The sequence below is a fragment of the Eucalyptus grandis genome, chromosome 5 (genome assembly GCF_016545825.1).
Source record: "Eucalyptus grandis isolate ANBG69807.140 chromosome 5, ASM1654582v1, whole genome shotgun sequence".
NCBI classification, from domain to species: domain Eukaryota; kingdom Viridiplantae; phylum Streptophyta; class Magnoliopsida; order Myrtales; family Myrtaceae; genus Eucalyptus; species Eucalyptus grandis.
Genome location: NC_052616.1, coordinates 58,074,989 through 58,095,791, shown reverse-complemented (window position 1 = coordinate 58,095,791; position 20,803 = coordinate 58,074,989). Strand labels below are relative to the sequence as shown.

General features: G+C 40.2%; 2 protein-coding genes across 2 annotated transcripts; both read right to left on the bottom strand.

Moving 5' to 3' along the window:
• Nucleotides 1-1,851: 1,851 nt before the first annotated feature.
• LOC104447584 (probable F-box protein At4g22030) lies at nt 1,852-3,060 on the bottom strand. Its single transcript, XM_010061304.3, has one exon. It carries the CDS (start codon nt 3,058-3,060, stop codon nt 1,852-1,854), a length of 1,209 nt encoding a protein of 402 aa, XP_010059606.2.
• Nucleotides 3,061-10,654: 7,594 nt separating this feature from the next.
• LOC104447580 (probable F-box protein At4g22030) lies at nt 10,655-11,935 on the bottom strand. Its single transcript, XM_010061301.3, has one exon. The coding sequence runs from the start codon at nt 11,933-11,935 to the stop codon at nt 10,655-10,657; it is 1,281 nt and encodes a 426-aa protein (XP_010059603.3).
• Between the last annotated feature and the right edge of the window lie 8,868 nt (nt 11,936-20,803).

Here is a 20,803-nt window from a genome sequence, read left to right as displayed (position 1 = left end):
AAGTCATATTCAATTTTTAGAACGACAATTTGTCATATTATTAAATATCATAATTTCAAGAATCAATGTCGATGTATCTTTTAATTATAGGTGATACTTATGATAGATCACTTTTGCATAAATTAAAGTGGTCCTACTATATGAAATGAGTGGTAGCATTACATGGACAATATATATAGGATCCAATGCATCCTATGCTCAAATTTCACGATATAATTATTAATCTAGTTTTGATTTGAGTAAATCTTAAAATTAGTTTGGTCGAATAGAATGAACTTTATGAAATCAATTACTATTACCACATGCGCCATCGGCTCGTGAACCCATGCCTCTTTTGTCAACTTGGCTAGCCCAAATAGTTAGACCCCTCTCAATCCTTTCCCACTTATAATTCACATAGATTTTATTTTAGGGATTTTTTTACAAAAAAAATGAATAAATTATTCATATTTATTAGGCAACCCAATTCAAATTACATTTTTATGCTCTACAATAAATTAAATATTCATATTTATTGCGGACGCAATTTGTATAACATATGATATGCTTTTGCTAGACTATAGATATATTGCTTGACAAAGTCATTTGCAAACTATAGAATTGGGGACAACAACTGTCAAATCAAATCTCTGAATTGTTTGAGGTTTGACCAATTCTGAAAATGGAGTTTCCTGGGATGGTATCGGATTTTGGGTCTTCCAATTTCGCATTGGACAGTTTTGGATTGAGTTCATTATTTTGTGGTCAAGCCAACTTAATTTTCTGACATTTGACTCTCTTTTTTCCTTCAAATTGGCTGTAATGTATGGATGAGTCAATTCGATGCAGGGTGAACTTTTGCCTGCTTTATTTGAAATTGTCAAGTCCGACTGACAAAAGGTGGATCGAAAGCATAGTTAAATATTAATTATATTTCTCATTAATTTTAGTCGTAGAATAACGCGACACATACTTTTATCAGGACAAAAATAAGTACTTCGAAGACATGAAAACAAGTGGTGTCATAAATGTCATGGTTATATGAAGACCTACTGTAACTTCAAATTTTATTGAACATTTTTTAATCGTATTAAAGGCGGGTTCTATTTTAGCTTATTTCATGTTTCGATCCTTGTTCGTCAAATTTCATTTGTCATTCTTGATCCGTGATGTTAAATATCACAAATCTTATGTCATTGGATTTGTATATTTTCATATACATGTGACTTTTCTGTATTTATCAATTTAAATTTTTGACCTCGGTACTGTCACCCTAATAAAATATGCTCAAATTGCTGCTACAGGGCGGAAAAAACCAAAAGCCAACGCTCAAGAGCAAGGGCAAAGAGAAACTGCACGCATCACTAAGGTCAACTCTTTCAGAAAATTCAAAGCCGCTTTCGCATGGAGGCCGTTTGTGCAGCAGAAGACATTTGAGAATTCAACCATTTGATTGTGTCCTCATCGTGAAAAAGGTATGACGCATTGCCCCTCGTTTTTCTTTACAAATCTTACCTTTATGAAAATTCAAAACACGGCTTATGAAAATGCTTCATCGTTTAGTGAGAAAATAGACTAACTAAATTTTTATTTAAGAAGTGCCATATTAGATAAGATGTGGAATTCTTTTATTGGTCAAAACCAGACTAGGAGCATATATTATATTTACCTGAGTATTTAATTAAAATTTGGCCATTTGTGCAAACTAAAAAATCAGACCCGCATATCAATTAATGCTTTTAATTAATTCTTTTGTGGAATTAATCGATACAACTTATGCACCAACAAATTAAGAATGAAAGAATCATGTTAATGAGCCTCATTGTACATGTATCGTATATACACTGTTGTACAGTTTTGTTCAAAAGGAGTTTAGAAAAGCTTGCTTCCAAACTCATCAACCTCACTCCCATCTATACAAGAAGTCATTGAATTTCTTGCTAAATCTCGGAGCTCCGACAAGCTCCGTCCCAGCTTCATTGCCACCTTCATCTCGAACATCTCTCCGTTCTCTCTCTTGCTGTAGTCTCTCTCCTCAAGCGTCGCTTCAATCGTCTCTTCCATGAGATCGAAGAACCCTGCGCAGTTTCTGTACATCTCCACCACCATACCAACTTGGCCTCCATGCTCAAAGCTGTTGGTGATTGCCGCCATCGTGCCAGCAATGGCTGCCACCGCCGTGGCCGTCGAGCCACCGAAGGCTGAGCTGGCTACGGCAATGCCGGTTAGCAAAGGAGCAGAAACCGCCAACATCTTATTCAATTTTAGAGCCAGATTCCCGAGCCTCAAGTAGTCTTGCTTGTCTTTGCTCTTGAGGACTTGGACGATGGCTCTCATCTCCACTTCAAGGTCCTTGCTCCATCCGTTTCGCCCCGTCTTCACAACGGTTTTCGTCCCTCTGGATTGGCGGTGGTTGTTGGAAACCCTAGGCCACCATGCGGCGGGCTCAAATTTCACGGGGAACTTCTCGAGCATCGCTCCGAGCAGAGGCAGCGGATAAGCCCTATCAAGGGCCAGCACCTTCTCCATCATCTCCTTCACGTCTGACTCAGTCGGGGATTGGAGCATGAGCATCGACTTTATCTCGCTCCGGAGCTGCTTGAACAACCTTGAGGCATTGCGTTGCTCTTCAGCCAGCTGTGAGGGCTGGATTTTGCTCATGACGAGCGACATCCCAGTGGCCGCTGTAAACAAGAGAGCAGAGCATGCTCTCAGCGATGGAGCTGGCACGGCCACAGCCATCGCTGCCGTGGTGGTGGCAGTGAGAGTCATCATGTTGACCGAGTTCAACAAGAGCTCGTTCCAGTTGTCTCGCTGCTCACCAATGTTATCGTGCATCTCCACTCTATCTTCGACGGCCTCCAAGATTGCATAGAGCTTCTTGGTAGTTTCGATGGAAGAAGAGGAAGGCGATAGGCGTGGCTCCAAAACCCTATCTTTCTGGGCGATGTCCATTTGTAGAGGCTCTGCAAAGGCGTAACCATTCCTGGTGCGGAATTCCTCGACTAGCTTCTTCGTGTCTGCAAATCTTGGATCAGCGAGGCTGAATTTCAAGGGCTTCGGGAGTTGGATCGAAGCCATGATCTTTCTCTTCGAAGAACAGCCCAAAGAGGAAGAAGAAGAAATTAAGGGTGAGGAAGCCTGTAGAGCGGCCATCAATGGAGATGACGGGTCTGGTATTGCTGTTAGTTTTCAGCGTGTGAATGTGATGGTTTTTGAGAGGATTGAATGAGAATTGGAGTGGTGTTGGTTATGGAAGATGGGTTCTTCTGGGTTGCACTTATATATATGGGGGAAGCAAGCGACGTACATGGGGAGAGAAGAGGTCGTGGCTGTTGAAAATGTTGACCGTAGAACACAGGGGTTGACCCAGCCCATGAGGCTGACCTTGTCTATTCTCTGATTTTGTAAATTTCAAACATCCAAATTCTACGTGAATTTGCAGTATAGTGTCACTAGATATAATTTTCATCATGCAATGTATTTCAATTCCGTTTACATAATTAATATATTAATGAATCACAACATGTTAAAAATAAAACATTTAAACATACAAGTTGTATTCAAATTTTAGAAGGACAATTTGTAATATTATTTAATACCCTAATTTCAAGAATTAGTGTCGATGTAGCTTTTAATTATCGATGATACTTATCATAGATCACTTTTGCATAAATTAAAGTGGTTCTACTATATAAAATGAGTGGCAGCGTTGATATAGCTAGTATAAGTACCTAGAGGGGGGGTGAATAGGTATATAAAGAATTTTTCTCGATAATTGCACAATACTAGACAGTTGATAGATTTGAGACAAACGATAATCAAAGTAAGACTGAGAGAAGAGAAAATTGAACACGCGGTTTATAGTGGTTCGGCTTATGTCAAGCCTACGTCCACTCTTCTGCACTGACAGTCTATTGGCTGGATTCCACTATGAATAAAGAGATGTTACAGTGTTGTTCTCCCTTGCTTTCACGGTGTAGATGATCTACTACACTCCTCAAGGTATCACTAAGTATGAACACTCTTTGTGAGTACAATTTTGCTCAAAATGTATCGACTGATAATCAAGGTGCTTCAGACTCTGGAATTTCTCTATCGATCATGCACTAAAGTAACTAGAACGTCTTCCTTTTATACTCCTTTATGCCATCATACCCGTTGGTACTTACCAAAGGAATTCCTCCAATCTACCCGTTGGACGGAATCAATTAAGAAGATCATTCGAGCTATTAAAGGAACCTGACGATAGCCCATCAATCTTGTTCGCCCATACAATCAGGATCTTGGTTTCCAAGAATAGAACCTTCAAAGAATATTTCGTCGATCATTGGATCTTCAAACGATCTTGATTACGAATAAAAGAATCCGTTATATTTATCCAACCAAGAGATCTTCTCCAGAGGATAGGACTAAATCCTCAACCAAATACTTCGGCTCTGGATTGCCTTCGTCACTGGATTAGAAACATTGTCAATGAGAATAGTCTAGAGTCTTGAGTGTTGAGTGTTGGGTCTTGAGTCTGGTGATCTGAAAGTCTTCAGACTCAACATAGAAGATTTGTACTTATCCAGACTAGACTGATAGAAACGTTTTGTCAGCTTCAAAATATTCTGGAAAGATTTCTCCAACAAGCGTTACATGGACAATCTATAGGATCCGATGTTTCCTATTCTCAAATTTCATGATATAATTATGAATCTAGTTTTCATTTGAGTAAATCTTAAAATTAGTTTGGTCAAATAGAATGAACTTTATGAAATCATTTACTATTATCACATGCGCCCATGGCTCGTGAACCCATGCCTTCTTTGTCAACTTGGCTAGCCCAAATATTTAGACCCCTCTCAATTCTTTCCCACTTATAATTCATATATATTTTATCTTAGGGATTTTTTACAAAAAATAAATAAATAAATTATTCATATTTATTAGGCAACCTAATTCGAATTACATACGTTATGCTCTATAATAAATTAAATATTCACATTTATTACGGACGCAATTTGTATAACATATGATATGCTTTTGCCAGACTATAGATATATTGCTTATATGACAAAGTCATTCGCAAACTATAGAATTGGGGATAATAACTGTCAAATCAAATCTCTAAATTGTTTGAGGTTTGACCATTTCTTGAAATGGAGTTTCCTGGGATGGTATCGGATTTTTGGTCTTCCAATTTCGCATTGGACAGTTTTGGATTGAGTTCATTATTTTGCGATCAAACCAGCTTAATTTTCTGACATTGGACTTTTTTTCTTTTTCCTTGAAATTGGCTATAATGTGTGGACGAGTCAATTCGATGCAAGGTGAACTTTTGCCTGCTTTATTTGAAAATGTCGAGTCCAAATGACAGAAGGGTGGATCGAAAGTATAGTTAAATATTAATTATATTTCTCGCTAAATTTAGTCGTAGAATAGCGCGATGCATACTTTTATCAGGACAATAATAAGTAAACTTCGAAATCATGAAAATTAGTGATGTCATAAATTTCATGGTTATATGATGACCTACTGTAATGTTACTATCTGTAAATATGTTTAAGCATGAAGTAGTCCTATGTTGACCATCATTTTCGAAATAATATACAAGTCATTAATAAACTTACACACAAAACTGGAAAAATCTACTTCAAAAATTATTGAAAAGTTTAACTGTGGCTCTCTTAGATTAACTCACTTAGGATATTATCTATTTTGACCCATCCTATATTGAATTTTACGGTTTTGTCCTTTGGCATACGGATGAGCACTTTCCTAAGAGGCCCCCTCATTCCGATAGTACTTTCATCTGAACACGCTAAACATACATTGGAGTTCTAATGCTAAAGGTTATTATTAAGTAAAAAAATACCTTTTGTGAGTTAATTTTAGCTTCACATCTCTCAAGAACACTCTTACCTGTTTAGTGAGTTTTTTTTCTGTTTTCTTTTTGGTAAAGGAACCTGTTCGGTGAGTTCATTCATACTCCCTTTGCCATCCTACAAGCCTGCTAGGAAGTATTCATTCTTCATGCCCTTTAACCCCGAGAACACTCCCCACCCTTGTTGAATTGGTTTATTACAAACACACTAGCTTTATTGTGGTTTGTTTTAAACCACACCTATGAGAGAGGATTTCGCTTTAATACCATATTATGACACTCTAGGGTCAACTTACTTGAGGTAATATCCATTTTGGCCCATCCTATATTGAGTCTCACAGTTTTGTCTTTTGATCATACAAGTTGAATTTTCACAAGAGTTCATCCATTTTAATAGTGCTCTCACCTAAGCATGCTTAACATTAGAGTTCCAATGCCAAATGTTATTGTTACATCAAAGAACACTTTGTACTAACGTCCGTTGGCTGAAGTGGTAAGGAGCTTGGGTTCCCTTAAGGAAGGTCTCAAGTTCAAGCCTTGTGTATGGAGTAGACAGCGTTGGAAGAGCCCCACCATTATGGGTCTGACAGTGCTCACATCCAGATTAGTCGAGGCCAAAGCTTCGAATACCGGGTGGTCATACACTGAAAAAAAGAACACTTTTAATAAGTTAATTTTAATTTCACATATATATTTAGGAACGCTCTCTCATTATTAAGTGTGATATTCAGTTTATTTATGTTTCATTAACTATTTTAGAAACCTGCCAGGAATCACTCTTTGCTCATGACCTCTAACCCCTACTAACCCTTTCCGTCCCCCTCGGACCAAATCATTACGAACCTACTAGCTTATGTGTGGTTTATCCCTTAATCATACGCCTATTGAAGATCTCACTCTGATATTGTATTGTGATACCCTTAGATTAACTAACTTAATGAATTGTCCGCTTTAGCCCATCTTATACCGAGTCTCATGGTTTCATCCTTTGAGGTACAGATGGGCACTCTCCTAAGAGCTCACTCATCCTACTAGCACTCTCACCTGAGCATGTTTAATATTTATGTTTCAATGTTAAATGTTGTCTTTACATAAATAAATAAAGTATCTCTTGTGAGTTAATTTCACACACACGTACGCGCGCGTTCGCGCACTCACATTCAGCACACACGCACACATGCGCGAACGCGCGCGCGCAGATCTCTTGATTTGCCATCCTTGGAATCAGCCAGGAGCCGCTCTTTTTCTAGGCTATCTAGCCTTGACAAACATTCCCCCTCATAGGATTGGATCGTTACATTAACATGATTTCAAATGATCAAGTTGGTCAATACTGACCAAAGTTAAAACATCATTCACTAAAAAGTGAAAAGCTAGAAGTAAAATTTTGTGCAAACAACTTGAGTATATTAAGAAACATTCATGTTGGGAACATAACCATTTAAACCATTTAATACATTAAAATCTCCAACCCAAAACTTTAAATTGATAGATGAAGAGAGAACACATTTATTCCATGTAATTATTTCAACAACACAAAAGACCAAAGCAAGGACAGAAATAAAAATAATACTTTTGAAAAAAGATAAAAAGTCACAACTTTTGCATAAGTGTTAAATACCTCATATCGCGTGTGTACAAGTTTTATATCCTTTTCATATACATGTGATATTCCTTCACATATAACTTGAGTTATTGTCGGACATTATGACATCGTATTAAAGGCAGGTTTTGTTCCAATTTATTTCATGTTACGACTTGTTCGTCAAATTTCATTTGTCGTTCTTGATCCATGGCGCTAAATATCACACATCGTGTGTCCTTGGGTTTGTATATTTTTTCATAGACACACAATTTCTCTTCACTTATTAATTTAAACTTTAAAGCTGGGCATTGCAATGCTAAGAAATATGCTCAAATCGCTGCTCTAGGATGGAAGAAAGCGAAAGCCAACGCCCAAGAACAAAAGGCAAAGCGAAACCGAATGTTTCAATAGTGTCAACTAAAAATTCAAAGCCGCCTTCGCATGGGGACCGTTTGTGCAGTCGGAGACATTTGAGAATTCAACCATTTGACTGTGTCCACCTCTTGAAAAAGGTATCACGCATTGGCCTTCGTTTTTCTTTATAAATCTAACCTGCGTGAAAATTAAAACCATGCCCATATGAAAATGCTTAATAGTTTAGTAAGAAAATAGAAAAAAAAAATTATTTCTATTTAATAAGTGGAATATCAGATAAGAAGTGGAATGTTCATATGGGTCCAAACCAGGCTATGAACATAAATTTACATGAGTATTTAATTATGATTTGACAATTTGTGCACATAAAATCATACGACTCTATCAGTGTATGCTTCATGATAATATGTTAAGACCAAACAATCGATTCCTTACAGGCATCTTTGTCATTTAGTTCATACTTTGAGAAGTAAAACACTTGATTTTTCACATTTTAAATGTAATAGATATATATATTTTTTGGTAAAGATAAGTATAATATAGATTTTACCAAACGAAAATACAAGGAGAGGAAGCCCGGCACCAACAAAACAAACACTCAAAAGACAAAGGAGTCAAGAGAGTGTAGGGTGCCGTGGTATCACAAAAAAAGAAGAAGAGGCAAACAGCCACTAGGAGGCGAAAACAACAACAAGAAGGGGAAGAACACAATCAATCAAAGATTGACGACGGCAATTCCCAACTTTGTTGTAGTCTTCTATTCCAGGGAATGTCTGGGACATGATTGAAGGACAAGGCTTTATCCTTATGCATCTTCAACGCCGGCAGGAAAAGGGGGCGATTGCAAAAGATAATCTCATTTCATTCCTTCCAAATAAGATAGCATAAAGCTCCAAAAGCAAAGCGAGCCAAGGATTGGTGGAAACTATTGTCAGCAAGATGTTTGGTAACTCAAGCAATATTATCAACCCACCATTTGTTTTGCTAGGCTAAATTACACTTAGCCGCCCAATAAAGCGCAAGGGTACTAGTAATTTGGCATCCAAAAAACCAATTATCAGCCGAGTCAGGCCTGCGAGAGCAACAGGCGCACATCGCAGAAGAGATACGGCCATAAGAGAGAAGTGCTACCCGAGTCGGTAGCCGGTTGTGCGTGATCAGCCATAGGAGAGTCTGATAACGAGGAAGCAAAGTGGGATTCCAAACAAAGGAAGACCAGGGTGTTAGAGAAATCCCTTATGATGTTTTGAAGATGACAAAATAAATCAAATGCTACTAACATGTTTAATGGTTAAGGAAAAGACCATGCAGATGATAGAACATGTAAAGGATATTGTCAAAATGTGAAGACGACCAGAAGACTGAACGTAACATATGTCCAAAGTATATTCTGAAGATTTCCAAACTTCTGTGTCAAAGTCTGAAGACTACCAGACTTTAGTGTCAAAGTCTGTTCTACATCAAAAGTCTGCTCATTTTGACAAATTCCATCGAACGTGAATGATGAACCGAAGACGACTCTATGCTCAAGCCGAACCGGGTACAGACCTTAAAACTAAATCTGTTCGTAAGCAGAATATGTTCGGACTCGATTGCAAAGTCTATCGCACTCGACTCAGATTATAAAGTCTATTGCTCTCAGACTTTACATCCAGATTCGACAGAACGTAACTCAAGCCCAATCATATAACGGCTAGTGATCTGGTTTGGATTCCACATCAAGATTGATTTGATTGACTCAATCTAATTGATTGACAATTGGATCTTGAAGACAAGATCTTTCTATACGAAGAAGCTTTACTTATGGAAACCAAGATTCCGTTTGTATGGGCGATCGGAATCAATTTGGGATTCTACCTTTGTCACTCAACGGCTACCAAATCTTCTAGATACAGAGCTGTCCAATGGGTATATTGGAAGACGATCCTCAAGATACTGTCCAACGGGTAGTTTGGAAGTGGAGGAGTATTTAAGGAGATGAAGGACCGATGAGTAAGTAAGAGATAGAGCGTAGAATTTATAATTCCAAAGTCTGAGCAACCTTCGATCATACACTTGTCTCTTGAGAGCTTAAACGTTTGTGATCGTGAGAGAAATACCAAAAGAGTGACTTAGTGAGATAGTGTGATCTACTAAGTGTTTGCACTCGAAGTTGTAATCTCTTGTTGATTGCATAGTGGAATCCAGCCAAGAAGGCTGTTAGCGTGGGAGAGTGGACGTAGGCTTGGATTAAGCCGAACTACTATAATTCCTGTGTTCTTATTCTCTTCCCTAACTCCTTTGTTTAAATTTTATTTTATTCCGCATATATTTGCCAAGATTATCTTAAACAGCTATTCAACCCCCCCTCTAGGTGTTCATACTAGCACTCTCACAGGGCACTATAGGCCGTATGGGGCAGATTAAATTCCAAGCGGAAGCAGTAGAAAAGCTGCCTGAGGGATGACCAAGCCAGAGGAGACGGTCATCTTCTTGGTTGAGCACCGGGAGAGGGTCTCCCCAATCTACCAAGATGGTGGCTACGAATTTTGATGTACATATTGTCTTAAAAAAGCCTTTAGTACCAAATTTTGTTACCATAATATATAACAAAAGCATTGTCCGTTTGACATTTAATTACACAGGCAAACTAAAAGGGATCGATAAAATCAACAAGCTAATTAATTAATGAAATGATTCGGGGTTTTGAAAAAACAGACCTGCATATCAATTGATGCTTTTAATTATTATTTTGTGGAATTAATTGTTACAATTATGCACCAAGAAATAAAGAATGAAAGAATCGTGTTAATGAGCCTCATTGTACATGTATAGTACGTACACTGTATATTATTGTTCAAAGAAGTTCAGAAAAGCTTGCTTCCAAACTCATCCACCTCATTCCCTTCTATACAAGAAGCCATTGATTTTCTTGCTAAATCTCGAAGCTGTGACAAGCTCCGCCCCAGCTTCATCGCCACCTTCATCTCGAACATCTCTCCGTTCTCTCTCTTGCTGTAGTCGCTCTCTTCTAGCGTCGCTTCGATGGTCTCTTCCATAAGATCGAAGAACCCTGCACAGTTTCTGTACATCTCCACCACCATACCAACTTGGCCTCCGTGCTCGAAGCTGTTGGTGATTGCCGCCATAGTGCCGGCAATGGCTGCCACTGTCATGGCTGTCGAGCCACCAAACGCTGAGCCAGCCGCGGCAATGCCGGCTAGCAAAGGAGCAGAAACCGCCAACATCTTATTCAATTTTAGAGCCAGATTCCCGAGCCTCAAGTAGTCTTGCTTGTCTTTGCTCTTGAGGACTTGGACGATGGCTTTCATCTCCACTTCTAGGTCCTCGCTCCATCCGTTTCGCTCTGTGTTCGTGACAGTTTTGCACCCTCGGGATTGGCGGTGGTTGTTGGAAACCCTAGGCCACCATGCAGCGGGCTCAAATTTCGTGGGGAACTTCTCGAGCATCGCTCCGAGCAGAGGCAGTGGATAAGGCCTTTCGTGGGCCTGCACCTTCTCCATAGTCTCCTTCACGTCTGATTCAGTCGGGGATTGGAGGGCGAGCATCGACTTGATCTCGCTCTGGAGTTGCTTGAATAACCTCGAGGCATTGCGTTGCTCTTCAGCCAGCTGTGAGGGCTGGATTTTGCTCATGACGAGCGACATCCCAGTGGCCGCTGTAAACAAGAGAGCAGAGCATGCTCTCAGCGATGGAGCTGGCGTGGCCACAGCCATCGCTGCCGTGGTGGTGGCAGTGAGAGTCATCATGTTGACCGAGTTCAACAAGAGCTCGTTCCAGTTGTCTCGCTGCTCACCAATGTTATCGTGCATCTCCACTCTATCTTCGACAGCCTCCAAGATCGCATAGAGCTTTGTGGTCGTGTCGATAGAAGAAGTAGGTGATAGGCACGGCTCCAAAACCCTATCTTTCTGGGCGACGTCCATTTGTAGTGGCTCTGCAAAGGCGTAACCATTCCTGGTGCGCAATTCCTCAACTAGCTTCTTCGTCATTGCAGCGCTTGGATCAACAAGGCTCAGTTTTGAGGGCTTCGGGAGTTGGATCGAAGCCGTGATCATTCTCTTCAAATGACAACCTGAAGAGGAAGAAGAAGGAATTGCAAGAGAGGAAGCTTGTAGAGCGGCCATCAATGGAGGTGACGGGTCTGGTGTGGCTGTTCGTTTTCAGTGTGTGAATGTGATGGTTTTTAAGAGGATTGAATGAGAATTGGAGTGGTCTTGGTAATGGAAGATGGAGGTTCTTTTGGGTTCTAATTATATATAGGGGAAGCAAGCGGCGTACACGGGGAGAGAAGAGGTCGTAGCTTTTGAAAATGTTGACCGTAGAACACAGGGGTTGACCCGGCCCACGAGGCTGACCTTTTCTGTTCTCTGATTGTGTACATTTCAAACAATCAAATGCTACGTGAATTTTTTGTTCAAAAAAAAAAAAAATGCTACGTGAATTTGCAGTATAGAAACATTGTCACGTCACCTCCATATAAGTGAAATGCGTCACTAAATATAATTTTCATCATAGGACGTATTTCAATTCCATCTACATAATTTGTACATTAATGAATCATGACATGTTACAAATAAACATTTAAACATACAAGTCATATTCAATTTTTAGAACGACAATTTGTCATATTATTAAATATCATAATTTCAAGAATCAATGTCGATGTATCTTTTAATTATAGGTGATACTTATGATAGATCACTTTTGCATAAATTAAAGTGGTCCTACTATATGAAATGAGTGGTAGCATTACATGGACAATATATATAGGATCCAATGCATCCTATGCTCAAATTTCACGATATAATTATTAATCTAGTTTTGATTTGAGTAAATCTTAAAATTAGTTTGGTCGAATAGAATGAACTTTATGAAATCAATTACTATTACCACATGCGCCATCGGCTCGTGAACCCATGCCTCTTTTGTCAACTTGGCTAGCCCAAATAGTTAGACCCCTCTCAATCCTTTCCCACTTATAATTCACATAGATTTTATTTTAGGGATTTTTTTACAAAAAAAATGAATAAATTATTCATATTTATTAGGCAACCCAATTCGAATTACATTTTTATGCTCTCCAATAAATTAAATATTCATATTTATTGCGGACGCAATTTGTATAAAACATATGATATGCTTTTGCTAGAGTATAGATATATTGCTTGACAAAGTCATTTGCAAACTATAGAATTGGGGACAACAACTGTCAAATCAAATCTCTGAATTGTTTGAGGTTTGACCATTTCTGGAAATGGAGTTTCCTGGGATGGTATCGGATTTTGGGTCTTCCAATTTCGCATTGGACAGTTTTGGATTGAGTTCATTATTTTGTGGTCAAGCCAACTTAATTTTCTGACATTTGACTCTCTTTTTTTCCTTCAAATTGGCTATAATGTATGGATGAGTCAATTCGATGCAGGGTGAACTTTTGCCTGCTTTATTTGAAATTGTCAAGTTCGACTGACAATGTCACGCCCCGAACCCCGAGCGCGCACACATCCCACAGCGGTCAATCAAATATGCGACATCCCAGGATATGTCACCGACCCATTCATTTATTTTTGCGCAAGCGGAACGTATTATAAAACCCTTGACAATGAAATACAGGATAGAAAGGCAGGAAGCAAAACCACAACATAACACTTTCATAATTCAACAGAATTACAAATAGAAGCCTACCGCCGAAAGTTTACAAAAGACCGGCTCTTAAAAAGGAACTGTCCTACGACCTACAAGTCGGACATGTTCACCAATCTTATGACTTCACCTCTGCAACTCCTCAAGGCGAACCAAAGCTATCTGGTCGCTCCGTCCACCAAGGACCTGAAATTTTAATCCCACAACCGGGATGAGACGATGTCTCAGCAAGTTCAACCCCCTAAACCCCTATTAGAAAGAAAATATACCCCGGGTGGCCTAGCCACATCACACAGAAGACTTACCTCGCCTCAGTTCCTTCCTGCAGGTTAGCGCAATTCAAATCACTCAACCACAGATAGTAATATAAACTTAAACAACCGGAATGCATTCTCTTTCATATAACCAACAACCGCGGGGGTCCTGATTATAAAACTAAATCGTTATGACACGTCAAATTCCATGCCACACAATTCCGTCCCATAATCCGACACATCAATAACACTCAACATGCATTCCAATTGTTATTCACTGCCACACAAGGGCATAGCCTACTCGCAGTTCGGCTATCTACTGGCATATAGCCAGGCATCGCCTCCCACCTTGGAGCGCGGTTTCGTCAGTACATCGACGGCGTTCCCGAAGGAGCATGGGCCCAAAATCAATCGCAAACCAAAGATCCACCGCGTGGGCATCCCATATAGGGGCAAGAATGGCTCAACAATGTACCAGACGATTCCTCTTAGTTATCACACAGTCAAAGCATACTCGGCCACATGACACTTTATATTTCACTCAATGCTTCCACTTAAAATAGTGATCCCGGCCATTTTTCTCCATATTAAAAATATTCCAGAAATTACTCACGTGTGTGGGGACACGCTAATTTCGAATCAAAAGCCAATATCTCACTTTTTCAAACCCCACTATTTAATATAATAATTAAAATCCAATTTTTGCATCAAAACCCGACACTTGGGTTTTTATGAATAAAATCCATATTTATCGCAATCAACACTCAATTTGCCACATCCATTCATCAAATTCAAATTTTAAATGCACAAAGAGCGATCAAAGACGAAATTCTGAGAATTTAGGGTCCCAACATAATTTTTCGGAATTTATTAAATAATTAAATTTATTTCGAAATTTAATATAATAATAATATCCATATTTTTCACGATCCACGCTCAATTTATAATATCCAATCATCAATTTCAAAATACGACAACACAAAGCAGCGATCGGCACGAAATTCTGAGCAACCGGGGTCAAAAATAATTTTTCTGTTTTTTTTATAAGTAATAATATTTTAATAATTTCAGAATATAATATAATATTATAAATTCCAGAATTCGAAATCATTAAATAATTCAAAAATAAAGCCCTATTATGTCACATCAAGGCTTTATATTAAAAATAAACATACTTAACCTTAAACTAAACACACTTTAACTTAATTAAACACCCTAATCTAATCATCAACCAAATAAACTAATCTAACCACCTAAACTTACTTAACTTAGACTAAGCATACTTAGGGCATCATTAACTCTCTAATCAAGATTTAGTGAGTTAAACTCACCGGATTAGCGAGCCAAGCAGACCAAAACGACGAGGACGACGCGAGGATCGACTTTCCTCAAGGCGGGCCGAGCATCCGAGCTCGGGAAGACGGCCAAAACGGGCCAAATAGGTGCTGCCATACCCATTTTTGCAGCCACTGATTTGGGGCTGGAGGAGGCGGATCCGGCGCCGGAATGGGCGGAGGAACGGCAGAGAAGCGGCGGCTGTAGCTTGGCAAGCGAGGCGGCAGCTCCGGCGGGACTCACGGTGACCGGAGGTGACTGAATCGCGGCCTGAGCTGGCCGAACAGCCCCCGGGATGCACAAGCAGAGGCCCACGGAGACAGTTGGGCGTCGGCCAAGCGCGGGCAAGCGCGGGCGGACGGGCAGCGACGGCGAGCTCCGGCAAACGGGCGACGAGCGACGGCCATGGCTGCAGCTTCTTCGACAAGCTCAGATCTGATGGGTCTTCGAGCAAGAACCCGAGATGGAGGAGAGAGGGCGACGGTGAGCGGACGCGTGGCTGCGCGCGCGAACGGCGGCGACAATGATAGCACCGACGGCGAGCGACGAGCGGCGAAGGAGGCGGACGGCGAGGGACTGCTTCGGCTTCTTCCTCTGCAAACTTTCTGGTCTTTCGCACAAAGAAGATGGAGGAGAAACCAACGGAAGGAAGAGGGAGAAGAGAGGGAGGAGAGAGAAGGAGGGGGCAAATTTCTTTCTTTTCCTTTTCTTTAATCCAACAAAATGACCCACCATCATGACATCATCCCATGTCATCTTCCACTCACTCAATTCCTCCACAACTTCTCCAATGGTTGCACTTTCATTTTCCGCCGGGGTCCAATTCTTGTACATTCCATTTATTCAATTCTCATTAATTCTCTTCCAATTGAGTCCAAATTAAAGTCTATAAAATTAATCCAATGTCACCACACTTCAATTCACATCCTCACTTGTCCATAGAACCAACTTAAGTCTCAAAAGTATGATCAAAAGCGGGCCTACTAATTTCTCGAGCCAAATTAGCCATTTTTTGATTTACTTGCTGAAAAATTCGGCTTGCATGAAAAATCTTCCAAAGATTAGTCAATGTTCCTAAAATGATTTGTGACATACCCAGACTTCCAATTTCTGAATTCGATCTCAATTTCACGGTTAATTTCACTTTGGCACGTTACTAGCACGGCCCAACCTACCGAGTAGCCTTTAGAAATTTTCATGCATTTGACATGTGGTTGATCATCTCAAGCCACAATGTACATCTTTGAAACATTGGCGACTTTCGATTGTCGGGGTAATCTCAAGATTTCAAATACGAACATAGGGTACCCAATTGATAGAAAAGTCGGCCTAGTGTCGATCGACAAGGATTATGCGATCTGGTGGAATCACCCACACTCGATCACATGCCTCTGTCGAGTCGACCTACCTCCGGTCTCTAATCGATTTTTATTTGTGCCGTAATGACTCTTGCAGATTAGCTCGGTCGAAAGGTCGCTTCCTGGTCAAATTCTCGAGTCTGATGCATTAGAAATTCTTAATAGCTTCATCCGATAAACTAGTTTCCACATGAGTGGCCGACTCAAGGAAAGAAACTATATGCATGCCAATGAAATGCCCGTCTCAATTAATTGAAAATAGAATCAGAAAATCGAGATGTCACAACTCTTCCCCTCTTATAAAAATTTCGTCCTCGAAATTTAAACCTTTACCAATTCTTAACAAAAAGGTGGGGGTACAGTCGTCTCACATCATCTTCTCTTTCTCAAGTTGCTCCTTCTGTACCAATGTTGCCAGATCACTGCTATCTTGCCCAAACCACTTTGGATCCAAAATACTAAACACTTGTCCACTTAAAATTCCAAAGGTCTTCAACACAAAATCTGCGAAGCTAAACTGGCGATTCTGAGCGGTCTCAAGACTGTCTCTGCTAACTGTGACTGAATCACTGATTTCTGAACCAACTCTGGACCTGCGATTTTCTGATCTCTGATTTCATCGCAACCGACTGAAGTCCTGAATACTCTATTATGCACTGATTAACAAGAAACTGTCTGACTGATCTATTGAAACTGGGAACCTCTGGTCAAGATCTAATATAACTCTGACACTAATCTCGGCAATTGCAATCACTGACTAATGTACTGACCCTGGCCTGCGATCTTTCTTTCCCCAACTTCACCTCAGCAATCGAAATTCCGCACTCTCTGCTATACACTGCTTAAGAAAGAACCATCTGAAAGCTCTGCCAACTCAGAACATCTTATCTATATTTGAAAAACAATTCATCCCCGGCACTCCATGCAGATGAATTATATGATATACACACACTTCGGTATACCTATTCTAATTGGGATTCTTTTCATGCTGCACTAAGGTGAGTTGACTCTGATCATCTGTCGACTACAACCTCATAAGGAATCAATGCTCTTCTTGACTCCTTAATAACCTGTCATAACATTCCATCATGTTATACTTTCATTCCCACACAGAACTCTCTCTAGTACTTGAAAAAGCTTTCCTAGCTTACATTACCCAATTCTCACTTACTAGCGCATCCAACACTTACAACTTGATTGGCGATATCTATCTTCATGCCGATCTACCAATCCCAATGATGTAGATTTTGACTCATCTTCTTACTATATGGACAATGCTAAAGTTGCTATGATGAGCTTCCCATAAGATCTCTTATTTAATCTCTGTATCGTCAATTACACACAATCATCCTCAGAACCTTAGCATCCTATATTCAGAAATCTGAAAATCAACCTTTATCTCGTCTGCATTCTCTTATAGAATCTTCTGAATTTCTGAATCTGTCCACTGAAGCGATTTGATTCTGATCTGAACTCTCGGCTCAATTCTAAGGGTAGTCATAAGATTCAAAAGGTGGCCTACTATAGATTTGAAAATCGAATTTCGAACTTTCTCGAGTAAGATCCAATCCTTGGGTACCAATTGTGCAACTAAGGACTCTCGACTCAGTGCATCTGCGACTTTACTCACCTTTCCAGAGTGATACGAAATATCATAGTCATAATCCTTAAGGAGTTCCATCCAGCGATGCTGTCTCATATTCAACTCCTTTTTTGAGAATACATACTTGAGACTTTGATAGTCATTGACGATATGAGATATTCCTCTGTACCGATAGTGCCTCTAAAATTCCAAACGAACATAACTACCGCAAGTTCTACGATGTGCGTCGAATAATTTAACTCACAAGATCTCAACTGACGGGACGCGTATGCAATAACTCTATCATGCTGCATCAACAAGCAACCAAATCCTTTAAACGACGCATCATTGCAGATCTCATAACTTTCAGGACCAGATGGAATGATCAGCACAAGTGCGGTAGTCAGCTTCTGCTTAAGCTCTTAAAAACTACGCTCGCACTCGTCTATCCACACAAACTTTTCTTACTTCCTCAGTAGTCGAATCAACTGCAATGCTAACACTGAAAACCCTTCCATAAAACTTTTGTAATATCCTGCTAATCCTCAGAAACTTTTGATCTCTGTCACTGTAGTCAATATCAGCCAATTGTTCACTGCTTTAATCTCGGACGAGGTCTACGGAGATTCCTTCTCCTGAAATCACATGACTTAGGAACACAACACGAGTCATCCAAAACTCGCATTTGCTAAGCTTATTGTAAAATCCAAGAGTACTCAAGGTCTGAAGTACCCTCCTCAAATGTCTCTCGTGCCCCTCGGCACTCTTCAAACACACCAGGATGACTTCAATGAACACGATCACAACTGATTCAAGTGTCCTTAAACATTATGCTCATCAGACCCAAACAAACAGCTAGGGTGTCCATTAAACCACACAGCATTACAGTGAACTCATAACTACTATATCAAGTGCGAGATGCTAACTTCGGTATGTCTTTCTTCCTGATCCTCAATTGATGATACTCTGACTTCAAGTCGATCTTGAAGAATATCGATGTACAACCACAACGAACCACATTTCTCCTTCATGAATAGAACTGGTGCTCCAAAAGGTTATGCATTGGAATGTATGAATCCCCTCTTCAACAATTCTTGTATCTGCACATTCAGTTCTTTTAACTTGAGTAACACCATTCGGTAAGGAGTCTAAGGGACTTGCTCTATTCCGGGTGTCAATTTAATCACGAACTCTATTTCTCTTTCTGACTGCAAACCTGACAATTCTCTAGAAAATACCTTAGAAAACTCCTGTACCACGATTATGATCTCCATATTCGGTCCCTCAACTGACACATCCACTTTAGTTGCCATGTAGATTCGGTAACCAACAACCATAACCAGGTCATCTTCAATGACGAATAACAAGGATTGAAGTTCCTCTTTAACTTTCAGTGACTCAAAACTTTCGCTCGCTAGCTGAACAAACTGAATTATATCACTACCGCGATTCAAAACAGCAGAAAGCTCCTTGAGCCAAACTTTTTTATAAATGACTTCCAAGTCATACTTAAGCAAACCCCCGCAAGTACAATTATAGTCAGAGATTCACATTTCTATTACCTTATTACCACAACGAAAACCTTACAACCTTCACTGAAAATTCTGCTGCATTACTTTGATAAAAACATCTCAAAAACATTCTTCTTCTTATTGATGCATGGTCGATCCCTTCATGCTCCTCTAGCCATCCTAATGGCGTCCTCTCTACAGTAACAGTGCTTACGCTCTCTTAAACTTACACGGACAGTTCCTAACCTGACGGCCGTGTTGGCCACATTCAAAGCATGTTCTCCTTTTTACTCTGACACTAGGCTGACTCAAGCCTCCTTTCCACAATCTCGGCACACAATTAGCGAGTCCCCTGCCTACTATCAGGTAACAGCATGCGCTCTTTCTTGTGCTGAAGGCCTGTTCTAAAAAAAAAAAATGTGTTCTATGGCGCACTCCTTTCAATCTATCCCATCGGCTTTCCAAGACCGTTTCTGGCCAAGTAACTCTGATGGTCACACACAGAACAAGCACCCGTCTTACCAGGACACTGAGCGGATCCATGTTGGCTTCTGTCAACATAACACACTCCAATCTGATTCCATGCTGACCTAACCATCCCACTTTTCCAAATGGACGGAATGGAATACTTTTCTACGATTAGACTTCTTCCTCAACTAATTTCCATCTCTACTAAATTTGAACCTTGACTTAGATACGGTGGCTTGATCCTCGATCACAACTCCAGATTAGGCCTCAACAGGCGCAACAACAACAGCAGTCACAACACTGGCAGCAGTAGAGACAACGGTAACAGCGGCGGCTCGATCCTGAGCTAACGAACCCAAAATACTTCCCAAAGACTTTGGCGCCTAAACAATCCCGATGAACCTAGGATCATTCGGTGCTGCTACACTCACAGTACCGACTTGCAGCGGTACTCTCACACTCGCGCTGGTCTAAGCCTGCACTTTACCTCGGGTACCAACTCTTGTCAGCGTCCTACCCTGAGGTACAGGTCCTATCGACCTCCTCCAAAGAGTTCTCCACTCCTGGTCACTCATCCTACAGGCTCTTTATCGACGCCTGTTTTCCGATTCCAACATCAGGTTAGAATTTGAGTGACCCCACAAACAAGCTACCAAGCAGCTATCAACCACATGCATCAACATATTAAAAGCCTTTCCTACTAACTAGTTTTGCATAAATTAAAGTGGTCCTACTATATGAAATGAGTGGTAGCATTACATGGACAATATATATAGGATCCAATGCATCCTATGCTCAAATTTCACGATATAATTATTAATCTAGTTTTGATTTGAGTAAATCT